Below are 12,813 nucleotides of genomic sequence, written 5' to 3'. Positions count from 1 at the left end.
AAAACATTACTTTAGTAATCAGATTCTACAAAGAGTGCATTTATAATGGTTTGTTTTTAAAAAATCAGGCCATATTTCTTAATTTGGCACAAAATTTTCACTTGCTTGCACTTTGATGATACATAATTAGAAACATTTTGGATTATCTTGGAAGCAGTTTAGTCACTTCCTACAATCTCTATAAGGCCAAGTGGTTTAAAGAAGTCTTTCCAGCAAAGCCACAGAACTGGGTTTTCTTCATGTAAATTGTACTTTTCAATCAATGGAGTGAAATAAAATATACTTTATGTTTTACTGGAAGTAATAATTTTAAGCCAGTGAAAGAGAGTGATTATAATGGGAAAGACTTACACTTGTTAATGGAGGAAAAGTTTGTATCCACTTTGGGATTGACTCTGCAAAAATGGTTTCTATTTGGCTTGCAAGTGATTATGGAATCAGGGTGGTGATGAGATTTCACCAGCTGCTCATGAAAGTCTAGATGTTGACTTGCATGACAAGTTAAATGTTTGTTCCCCATGCCTCACACAGCACCTAGAGTGATATAACATTTTTCCAACATAGTTGCATATAGGATCCATGATGTGAAACCATCACCATTATTATCATCATCCAAATTTTAGACATGTATGCAATTAAAAGCACAAAAGTCTGAATGGCTAATGAGGGGAATCTTATTATCCATGATTCAGAGGCAAGTGGGACAATGTCCCATACTCTACCTATACTTTGTATTGGCACTTATTTTTTTCAAATAGGCAATAAAGGTATGAAGCAAGGTGTTAAATATCCTAAGAGGGTGGAGAAAAAGAACTTCTTTTTGATCTGCTAAATAACAAGTAACAAGAAATTTTGGCCTAGAGAACTTAGAGGTTAACCCATATTAGAACTGGAGGCCTAGCATGTGCAAGGTACTGGGTTTGATTCTCAGCACCACATATAAATAAATAATATAAAGGTCCATTGGCAATGAAAAAAAATATTTAAAGAAAGAATATAAAACCTGGGAGAGCTCATGTACAATGGCATAATTTGGTGTGAACATACTCTACATACTGAGTTACAAAAAATTATGCTGTGAATGGATAATTATGAATGTAATGCACTCCACTACTGTCATGTATGTAAGAAATAAATAAAAAAAAAGAAAGAAAAAAAAGAATATAAAACCTGGGCAACATTTTCTTGATTAGAAATTACATGTGATACTAATTCTCCTCAACAGGCTGGGAGGAAAATATATGATTCTCATTTTATTAGATGTTTCTGTATTCACCAGTACCCTTAAAAGTAAAACTTTAGGTGGAACTATTTAGCCAAAATATCAATAATTATATAGACTCTATCATACTGCTACAATGTATCCATTATGTTCTTTTCATCAAATAACAAGCATATAAGAATATGAAACAGCTGTTTCTTTATCCTCCAAGTATACTTTAAATATACAATTCCTTAATTGTTTAATTGTAAACTCTGGCAAAGCATGTGAAAAACTGATCAAAATAGCTGAACTTACAGAACCAGGCCTTGGGTAAGGAACTTTTCCTTCATAGAGTGACCATTGGTATTCAGGTCCTTCTTTATGTGCATATGGTCCATTAAAAGCTGCCCGGATGCTAGACATGTGATAGACACAAATAGCATGCCCTCTAAATATATTACTGAAAAATAAAAAAAAATTTAAAAAGTAATTACTCTTTGGGAACCAACAGTTCACCTGGTCAAATATTCCAACATACATAGATTAAAAAGATCTTTTGGGTAAAAATCTTGCAATTCCTTTAAACATAGATTATTCTGAAAATATTAACTACTGCAATATTTTAAATATTGAAATTTCAAAATGTAACATTTCTTTAATTTACTATTTATGATAGCTTAAAATTACCCTTTTAGAAGACCATTAAAGAAAATGTGTAACTTCAATTTATTATTGTTAAATTGTATATTGTGTTTTTTCATTTTTGTTAAGGAAGATCTGACCTACAGTTAAAAAGATTCATCCTCATATTTAATTACCCATTTTAAGTTATTATCTCTTTTTACATTGTTTTATCTTCAAAGCAGACAGTTCTTTTAATCACCATACTATTAATATTGCTAAAAGTTCTGTCCAAGGGCTGGGTTGTAGCTCAGGGGTAGAGCACTTGACTCACACATGTGAGGCCCTGGGTTCAATCCTCAGTACCACATAAAAATAAATAAATGAATAAATTATTTAGATTCTAATTAGATAATAATAAATTATTTAGATAACAAATATATTGTATACATCTACAACTAAAAAATATTTTTTAAAAAGTTTTATCCAAATTTTATTAGATTTCTCAGTGTATGTGATATGAAGAGAAACTTAATGTCTCCTGAAAACTTAAGACTCTGTTCCATTCTTTTATCCAGAGGTCTCATAAACATTAGCACACTTATTGAATTCTTTCCTCCAGTTCACTGAAAACTGTGCTATTGTGGGAAGATGACTGGCCCGAATAAATTAAACTTGAGAAAATTTACTTAAATTCTATAAAGCTCAGCTCCCGCACCTCCAGAAGTAGCAGCAATTAAAATGATTTTCTTGATAAAAATTTCTATTTTCAGAGGATAAAAAAAGCAGTTGACTAACCACAGCAAATTTTATTGTGGGTATTTGGAATCAGATTCTGCAAAAGGATATTTCTAAAAGATTTATTTTTAAAAAAAACAACTGGCTGTATTACTTAATCTGTCATGATCTGAATGAATTCTAACATCTTCTGAACCTCTGTAGTATGAGAATGGAAATAAATGATGTTGTGAAAGTGTTTTCTAAAATGAAAAATTCTGTATAAATATAGGATTTCCTACACCTGTAGAACAGCAGTAATGTTATTGTCTAAAGATATCAAATCAACATTTTATAACACACCTTGAAACAATTGCAAATGCCTGGGATACTGATGAAAACTAGACATAGTCTTTCAACTAAAGTGACAATAAGCCTTTGATCACTATTCCATGAATATCAACCATTCTATGTCAGGTAACAGCTGGGAGCTTTTTTTCTCAGATTTGTATATGAATTGAACAGTCAAAATGGAAATTACAGAAGAAAAGCTTGTCTTTCTTTTTTCAGAAAAATCCAATATGCTATCCTTTAGGAAAGTGGCTTATAAATTGATCATACTAATCCATTAAAAAGCCTATGCATTATTTCATAACTTGAGTTCATTGTATAAAGCCATTGAGTGTTCAAGAAACATATAAATTATTTACTGGCATATGGAAGAAAATGAAGTAAAAGAAAATTAAGGGACTTTCAATGAACTGTGATAGCTGCCAATCTTTATTAAATATTTCTTTGCTCAAGAAATAATTGATAGAATGTTATTTCCATGTTACCCTGTTGCAGAAAAAGGTCTCTTTACAACAGCACCATACTTGTTCAAGGAGCTTATATTTTTTTCAAAGTGAGCATTTGAAATCACCTGCTGAAAAACTCAAAAAGGCTGTGTGGAAAGTCTCTAAGTAAAGTACAGTATACAGGGTCATGGACAGTTTATGGCCAATACAATGCAAATGAGAAACTGAGTAAGATCATTGCATCTCTGCTGAGAGAGTGAGATATATTCTTTATTTCTCACTCAAATCATTTTATCCATTCTCTGCCTTATTTGGAAAGATACTGAGGAAATTGTGTACATAAACTTTCAACCAAAACATATTTTAGTCATACTTTTTCATCCATGAATGAACTATTATTTCACTGATAATCTGTTATTTTTCCTTTATATTCTTATAAGAATGTAAAGGAAAAATAACAGATTATCAGCACTAAATTGAATAGCATATTTGAAAGAAGGAGAGCAGATCATAAAGGTGTTGACTGTGAATATACATTGGAGGAAGATGGCCAGAACAAATGGGCAGGAAGATTGCTTAGTGACTAAGGAACCAAGGGCTATTTCCTGGACATGACAATTGATATGTGTTGAGAACTGACACAAACCAATGTTGGAAGACAAAGTCATTTCAAGCAAAAGAAGTGAACAAATAAAAATACTGTGATGGTATTTGGCAATATAAGCGCTAGAATCTGTCAACATATTATCTTGTCAGTGGAGGGCTCACGGCAGGGGTGGGGAATCTTTCAAAGATGGGTGGGTAACCGTTATTAAAGAACAATAAAACTCTGGCTTAGAAGGTTCAATTTGATAAGACAAAAGAATTATCCTGGTCTCTGAAACATTAAATCAATATCTGACAAATTACATGAGAAAAAAGTTGTCCTTTTTTTTGTAGATTAGAGAGGGAAGAGGTCAGGATATTAAGCACATGAGGATGCTAGGACACCGCATACAAAAACAAGAATCTGGACTGAGATTGTGGCTTTGAAAATGAGCTGCAATCGTGGGTGAACACGGAGAAGTTGGTGATTTATAAAGTACAGAAAACAAGAATGATGACTGGGTCAATAGTATTTCCAAGTTATATAAACCATGAAAGGAGAGTCTAGAGAGACAATTCTTGCTTACATTTTTATATTGACTGTATAAATCTCTCACCTGGTAGTGTTAAACAGTCCAAATATCACTGGGTTCTTATGATCTCTGGTAGGCAGCAAAAAAACATCCTCTGAAAAATTAAAGACCCATCTATCAATTGGAGTTTTTAGCCCTCTTTACATGCAGAGAAAACATATTCACATGAAATAGTTTAGAACTTATTATAGATTTAAAGACATAAATTTCCAAATACACCCAGACAACTGTGACCAAAACATAATAGGGTGAATCCTTTCAGTGTTCTGGGTTTTTAGCTAACCCACACAGACGGAACCAGAGGCACTGACTCTAAACTAATGAGATGGATCTCCTTTTTTTCCTGCAACTCCTCTGCTATCACCAGGCACCTGGTTAAAATGAAAAGAATAGAAACATGCTCTAGGTTGGTGCTCTAGTCAAATTTTGCAGGAAACAAGTTTTCCACATGTACCAGACATAATGAGAGCTACACATCAAAGAGTAAAATTTAATTCTCAAAATAATACTTACCTAATTCATCAAAATATGTATCAATTCCATTCATTCCGGGTACTGAACAAACCAGTCTTGCTTTGAGGAACGTGCTCCATTTATTCACTAGTATTCTCTGCCCTCCCACATCATTCTGTGAAAAAGAAAACAAGTAAATGGGCACATAAAGAGCTTTTACCAACAACAGATTTAGTATTAGTCAATGTGCAGATGTCAAGAGTTATAGCTTTTTTTTTTCCTATTTAAGAAAATTTAGCATAAGCCTCAAATGAATACTAACATATATTCCTATAGTTTTTGTTTTGTTTTGTTTTTCACATTCTGACTTGTCAGTGTATTATCACTCTGAAGTATTCGGTCTGCTTTCTAGGTATTAAACAATGTTAACATAGTAGTCTCTTCTAAATGAAGGAGTGGGCTTTATGACACTGTAACCTTTATTTTGTTGATAAATAATCTATACACACACAGAGAGAGAATGTACACATAACTTACATATGTATGTATGCATACAAGTTCTTTAAATTTTTTCGTTGTCCTCTTTTGTAGTGCTAAGGATTGAACCCAGGTCCTCACAAATGGCAGGCAAGCACTCTACCACTGAGCCACATCCCAAGCCCTCTTAAATCTACACTTAAATTGATTCTTAACTGACAGATTTACTTTACATTTGTAATATTATTAGCAGTCTCTAAGTACATGTTGCTACTTCAATTTGTTTGACTATTCCAAACCTGACTGAATACTCAAACTACAGATTTTTTTTTCTATAAAGTCAACCAACTTGAATTATTCAAACACAGTTGTGTATATTATTTAGATTGTGGACTAAAGAAACAAAAAGATTTTGGTTTATTTAATTTGGTTTATTAATGTATTTCATTAAAAAAAAACCCTCAAACTTCTTTTTAGGAAGAAATACAGACTAACTATAGACTACTTATTATAACTATAACTTAACTGTAACTCTAAAACTAACTATAGACTGTTTATAGTAATAGCTTTGAAAATGAGAAAAATCATACAAAATGCAGATTAAAAAATGCAGATATAACCTGCACTAGATATGAAGTTTTTATAGATGTGAAGTGTTATGGTTGGATGTGAGGTCTCTCCCAAAGTTCATGTATGAGACAATGCAAGGTTTAGAGGAGAAATGATTGGGTTACAAGAGCCTTAGTCCAATCAGTGAATGAGTCCCCTGATGGGATTAATTGGCAATGGAAGGGTGTAGGTGGAGGAGGTGGGTCCTTGGGGGTGTGCCTTTAAGGTATATATTTGGTGTCTGGCAAGTAGGTTTCTTTCTCTGCTTTCTGAACATAATGTGAGCCACTTCCTCTGCCATACTCTTCGGCCATGTATTTCTGCCTCACCTCAAGCCCCAAGGAATAGTCAAAGCAGTGAAAACTCTGACTAAAACATGAATTATAAATCTTGTTTTATTAAATGCCAATTTTGGATGCCTATAGAATACTAAATATTTAAAGCAGAAACTTACTATAAAATTTGTAACAAATGCATGGCCATAGATTGTGAGATAAGCAATTTTAATGAGTTAGAAACACCATCCTCACCACGCAAAGTCGCCCCACTCTGGTGTATATCGCGTGGGCATTGCTTTCTTCCTCCAGGGCCTTCTCAGTAAAAAAGAAATATACTTTGTCGTCATCTCGGTCTTCATTGTCAGGAATCATATATGCACCTACAAATTTTGGTTCTATAGGAGTAAAATGTGAAAGAAAAATGAAAGAGATATAATAACAAAATGAGGTTATCCTAATAAATTACATGTCAACTGAAAGCTTAACTTTAACTCTCATCATTTTATTAAAAAATACATATTCCTTGAAAATTTTAACCAAACAATTTTTAAAAGGGATAGCTATCTCTATTTTATTTGCAAGTCAACAAACATTTTTAAATTGATAATGATGATAATATGCTACTTAGAGTTACCATGTATTTTTAAGCTTCACAAAAATGCTGAAAATGAAAATGTTCACCATAAAATGAGCTCCTGGACATACCAGCATAAAAAAAATTATAAATAATATTCCTTACAAAGAATTCTATCAGTAAATGGGTAGTGACCTTTCTAAAGTTTTATATCTAAGGTGCCATGTGATCCTATTAAGACAAGAAAAACAAAGCAATCAAGTCATTAGAAATTATACCAATTGATAAGAACAGAAAAACCCTATTGTATGATGAATTTTTCACTTTTCATATATTCGCTTTGTTTTATTCATTTAAATTTTGATTTCTAAGCATTGCTAGGAAGGTAAATTGATTTTATAATTAAACCAATCCATATGAAATGATGAACACATACCATATAGATTTTACCTCAAGGATTTTGCCAACAAAAACATTCTCAAATCTGTAAAAACTCTAAGCTATATTTATATTGTAATTATCAAAGTGGCAAAATTATCCATGAAATCTAGGCTTGTATTCAATTCTAATTTCCTCTGTATTCTGTCTCAATCCTACCTTTCAATAGACGCTCATCGTCATGCTCAGTGCGAATATGGGCAAGTCGCCCCATGCTCCGGAAGATGGCAGCATCTCTGCCCCAATAGTCACTGTAGAGTCCAGCAAATAGTTCACTACCTATGTGGACATGTCAATTACAAATAAGTAAGTATTTATTTGTCTCTCTATCTGAAGACAAAGTATCAACCACAATTAACATTAAACACATCTGGTTCCCAAAACATATTCAACCTTATGATATTAATGCTATTGTTGTTTAGGACATGGAAGGTATACTCAAACTGCCAGGGTTTGAATCCTGACTCTGCCACTTACTACCTGTGTGAACTAGAACAGGTTGCTTAAACTCTCTGTGCCTAGTTTTCTTCTTCTGTGAATAAGAAAATGAGCCGTACTCGACAGAATTGTTAAGAGCTAAACCTTGGGACAGTTACTGGAAAATACTTGGTAAAGAATATGGCAAATTTTGGTAAGTAATATGGTTTTATCTTCTTTTACTAAATGTATTTTAACCTTCATATATCAGGTCATTGTTATTATTATTTTTTCAAGTATTATATGTTAGTTTAGTCAAATTCTTCTTTTATCAGGAAATTGCTAGCCAGATGTGGTAGCTCACATGTGTAATCCTAGTAGCTTGGGAGGCTGAGTCAGGAGGATGTTTAAAGCCAGCCTCAGCAATTTAACAAGGCCCTAAGCAAATCAGTGAGAAAAAAAATTTTAAAGGCTGAAGATGTGGCCCAGTGGTGCTTTTAAGCATGTGATTTCAATCCCTAGTACAAAAAAGAAAGAAAGAAAGAAAGAAAGAAAGAAAGAAAGAAAGAAAGGAAGGAAGGAAGGAAGGAAGGAAGGAAGGAAGGAAGGAAGGAAGGGCTATAATTATCATAATTTTATTGTGGTAACTATAAAATCTGTCAAAGCTGTATCTAATCCAATAACTATTTAATTCATAAGTATATGTTTGAGTCAGATAGGAAGGATATAAGAAAAATCTCAGGATTTAATCAAGCCAATAAGAGAATGACTGTAAGATGTTAGCTGCAACATATGGCCTAAGTCATAGCTTTAAAATAAAGTTGAGGAATTACACAGATGTATTCAGGAGCTCCAGAAATGTCTTTTGAAGCAGAAATATAGGGATTAAAATTGGATTAAGAGAACAGAAAAACATTTTAAACAAATAAATAAGAATGTAACCTAAATCCCCAAAAGATAACCACCTCTCAAGTATAGGAATTTGGAATCCCTTTTCTTCTGCATGGCTTCAAAAGATAATCAGTGTGCCCAGAAGTGGTACCAGGAAAACTGTCCTGGTATACCCAGTTAAGGTGTCCTGTCCTAGGCAAAAAGCTCTGGCCAGTAAGCAAATGATAACATTATATGATTGGAAACAACAACCTTAATTTAGGGTGGTAATATTATTTTCTTAATGAGCATCATAGAACTCTGGTAAGAATTAAAAACAAATACAATATGACTATGTAATCCAATATGGATGCTTTTATGAATTCTGAAAATGTGGAATGGTACATACGCATACACATGCTATTTAAGGTGTTTGAAGTTTAAAAGAATTCAAATCAATTGTACTTCCAATTTAATATATCAAACTATGTAATCAATTTTAGAATTAAGATTATTAACATTATAGGCATGGAATTTTGACCAAATCAATAAACCAAATTTTAGAGAACTTGAGTTTCTTACTTATAAAATTTATTTATTGAATTTTTAAAAAATTTGTCTTAAATTTTATGAAGATTCTATCCCCTAAAGTAAAGCCCTTAAGATTTTTTAAAAATTCAATATATTCAATATATTTGTATTTTTATGGTTTAGACACAAGGTATTGCCCAAAAGTTCATGTGTGAGATAAGGCAAGAAAGTTTAGAGGTGAAATGATTGGCTTATGAGAAGCTTAAGCTAATCAGCAGATTAATTCATTGATAGGGATTAATTGGGTAGTAACTGTAGGTAGGTGGGGTATGGCTTATAGCTGGAGAAGGTGGATCACAGGTGGTGTGCCTTTGGGTTTTGTATTTTATCATGGCGAAGAGATTTATTATCTGTTTCTCTGATTCCTGGTTCTATGTCTTCAGCTGCTTTCCCCCTCCACACTTTTCCACCATGATGTTCTGCCTTACCTTGGTCCTGCAGCAATGAAATCAGCCATCTGATTTTATTAAATGAATAACAGTAAATTTCTGTTATTTACTCAGAAAATAATAGACCTCAGAAACCCTGAGCCCCAAAATAAACTTTTCTATTTGTTCCTGTCAGGTCTTTTGGTTGTAGCAGCAAAAAATCTGACTAAAACATGTATACTTAAAGTTTGGGAAAGTAACCAACTGTGTTATATATGAGGCCAATTGTAAGGAAATTTATTTTCAACTTGAGTTAACTATTAAATTTTTAAAAAGCTATGAGGTATTACTATAATCAGCTATTTTTTTCACTTAGAAAAGATGAGCAGTTCTAAATAAGTCATTTTTCTGTTTATGAAATTCAGTTTGGATGTTCACAAACTACATAAGGTAAACAAAAGTGAACCTATGAACAAAGGAAGTGAATTCCACTATGGATGTATAAAAACTATATAGTAATCCATAAATAAAATCTAGGTTTCACACAAGAGAATCCACTTCTAAACTGTAATTCTGTATCAGCTAAAGAGGGAAAAGCAAATGTGGCAGAACATCAGCAAGGTAAATGTCAGCAAGTGTTTATTTGACTCCTCAACTTTTCTTCTTATTTGAAAATTTTCAAGAAAACAAATTGAAAAAGAAAGATCCATTTGTTGAATTCATCCCTTATATGCAACACATGCTAGTGAAATGTATGATAATAAAAATTACAAAAACTGAAAAATTTGGACATAAAATATAATTTGTTAGAGAAAATTTATATCAGAACACTTATTTCAGTATATCATGTTCTTGGCAACAGAATAGTACATAATTTCTATCAAAGACAATTAAGGCTACCAGAAATCATAAAGCTATAAATGCAGAAAGAGTATTTTAAAACAAAATTCATTCAGTGATTAGGAACATGAATCATGAACTATGATTCAGTCTGTACTGCTTGAGCATGGATAAGAGAGAGAATTAAAATGAATTAATAGAACTTGAAAATCAACTTTTTTTTATAAACAAAACAAGTTGCTTAAGAGACTTAACTCACTATTAAAATGCCAGAGTATTTTTATTTATTATAGCTGAGTTATAACATCCCATATAAAATACAAAGGACATAATATAAATTTATTTTAAACATTATTTATTTTTCTAGTGTGGGCAGGCTGAACCTTTAATCCACAATTTGTATTAAGAGCAGAGTCCTTAAAAATCACAAGAGTTTCCTATTTCTTAAGTTTTTAATATTTGTATAATATAATTTCTTAAAATAATTCCTATTGGACTATAATCTTTATATTACTACACATCAATTTTACTGATTTATTCGTCCCAATTTAGAACTTTGTTCTAAAGTTCTGATTGTTTTAATCAATATTGTAAAATTAACAAACAAGTACCCATTGGAGCCACTAGATGGCAACCCTATGACACCAAAATAACACCATGTCCAGGAAGTTCATCTGCACAAAAGATGATAGGTTTCCATTTTTGCCCAATTTCCCTTTTTGTACTCAGATAAAAGAAATCGTTTGTGAACAATTTAAATAACACAATATGAACTGTATGACTTAAAAGCTTCAAAGCAACTAGACAGGTGCTAAAAACTATATATAAACTGAACCAAATGTGTTTCTGTTGGAAAGGTTAGCTTTTCCTCAGAAGGGAAAGATTCACCTTTCGCATCTTATTATCAATGTGAAGAAAAAAATAGATTCACATTACAATAGATAATGACTATGTTTGGCAAAATACTCTCCTAAGAAAACTAGAAAAAAATACACGTTAGCAAAAATAATAAATTAGTATTGAGCTTTAGGTACAAATAATGACTAACAGTAATTAAATGAGTACAAATATTCAATATTATTATATAACTAATAAAATTTACAACAAATACAGAGTCTGTAATTAAAAACTTTACCTTAAAATTATGACTATTTGGTGTCAATAGGGAAAATTTGGTATTCTAAAAAATGCAAAAACAAAACATCTAGATAGATAAGTAATATTTTCCAAGAATTAAAAATGCAAAACGTTTCATATGCTTTAGGATTTCAAGATCTAAAGCACACCTACCTGTGGATTTAGTTAATAATGACTATGGAAATAAGATATATAATAAATGTATTATCTTAGCCAACTTGTTTTCTGATCTATATTGATATTGTGAATTGAAAAAAAGACATTGATTTTTATGCCATATATTGTTTAATTCTTAGAGCATTCAAATTGGCTTCTGACAGTAATACTTTCAGGTTAATTTTAGGTGGCCAATAATGATTATTATTTTTAAAAACAGCACATATATTTACAGGGTATTTAACTTATTTTCATGCTCAATAATCATGTGTATACACTGATAAAAGAATAGTGGAGAGAAATTTCCACTGGAAATCTAGCAAACTAAGTCTCCAGCTTGAAATCTGCCATTTGACCATGCTAAAACCATTAAGTATCTCAAGATACTCTTTATCTATAAAACTGGAGAACCTACAGGCATTTTCTTAAATGTGTCAAGCAAGCAACATATACCCTATCTTTTTGTTTTGTTTTGTTTTTGCCTAGAATTCTACACTTCCCTTCTCACCTTATTCCCATTTAAATGGCCTGTTGGTCACTGACTCCACAAAGGCTTCCTTGACCAAATTTCTGTTGGTTTATGAGTTCCTTGTTCTACCTTAGCCCCCATGCCTATTCTTAGTATACTGGTCATAGTACTGTATTTCAATTGAATCCTCATATGCTCAACATCATGCTTCACTAATATCTAGAATATAAAAGATATTCAATGAACATTCACTGAATAAAAGAATGGCTCAATAAATTAATAATCAAATATATAAAATTCCTTTAAGCTGTTAAAATGTTATAAAATGTAATAAACCAACAATCAGTATAAGATTATGATTTTTCAAAATGGCTTCAGGAACTTCAGAAACATCAAAAGAAAGAATTACTGAGTTTTTGAATTTTCATTCCTAAAGGCTTGTATCATTTAATATTTTACATCATAAACCCAGAGAATGTCGTGTTCTATCATTGGTTCCCAACAGTTTCAGTCTCAATGGACATTATGTTGTGATTAAAAGATTGCATCCACTAAATTGCTTTCATAAGAAACTAGACATTGTAAATCATTCTAAGGTAAAGGATAAAGCAGATCATTT

The 12,813-nt window shown here is 31.8% G+C and overlaps 1 protein-coding gene across 1 annotated transcript in view; it reads right to left on the bottom strand.

Annotated features, from left to right (window-relative positions):
* Sema3e (semaphorin 3E) overlaps nt 1-12,813 on the bottom strand; it is a 272,567-nt gene that overhangs the window by 31,234 nt on the left and 228,520 nt on the right. The window contains exons 6-10 of the mRNA XM_046464077.2: nt 7,506-7,625; nt 6,587-6,729; nt 5,031-5,145; nt 4,542-4,611; nt 1,520-1,664 (exon numbers count right to left, since the gene is read on the bottom strand). Of these exons, the coding sequence (XP_046320033.1) occupies nt 1,520-1,664; nt 4,542-4,611; nt 5,031-5,145; nt 6,587-6,729; nt 7,506-7,625 (593 nt within the window). The remainder of the gene's footprint in view (nt 1-1,519; nt 1,665-4,541; nt 4,612-5,030; nt 5,146-6,586; nt 6,730-7,505; nt 7,626-12,813) is intronic.

The sequence above is a fragment of the Marmota monax genome, unplaced genomic scaffold (genome assembly GCF_021218885.2).
Source record: "Marmota monax isolate L192 unplaced genomic scaffold, Marmota_monax_Labrador192_F-V1.1 WCK01_AAM20220418_F8-fsc00065, whole genome shotgun sequence".
NCBI classification, from domain to species: Eukaryota; Metazoa; Chordata; class Mammalia; order Rodentia; family Sciuridae; genus Marmota; species Marmota monax.
The sequence above is the reverse complement of the archived record's forward strand: the minus strand, read 5'-3'. Positions and strand labels throughout refer to the sequence as shown.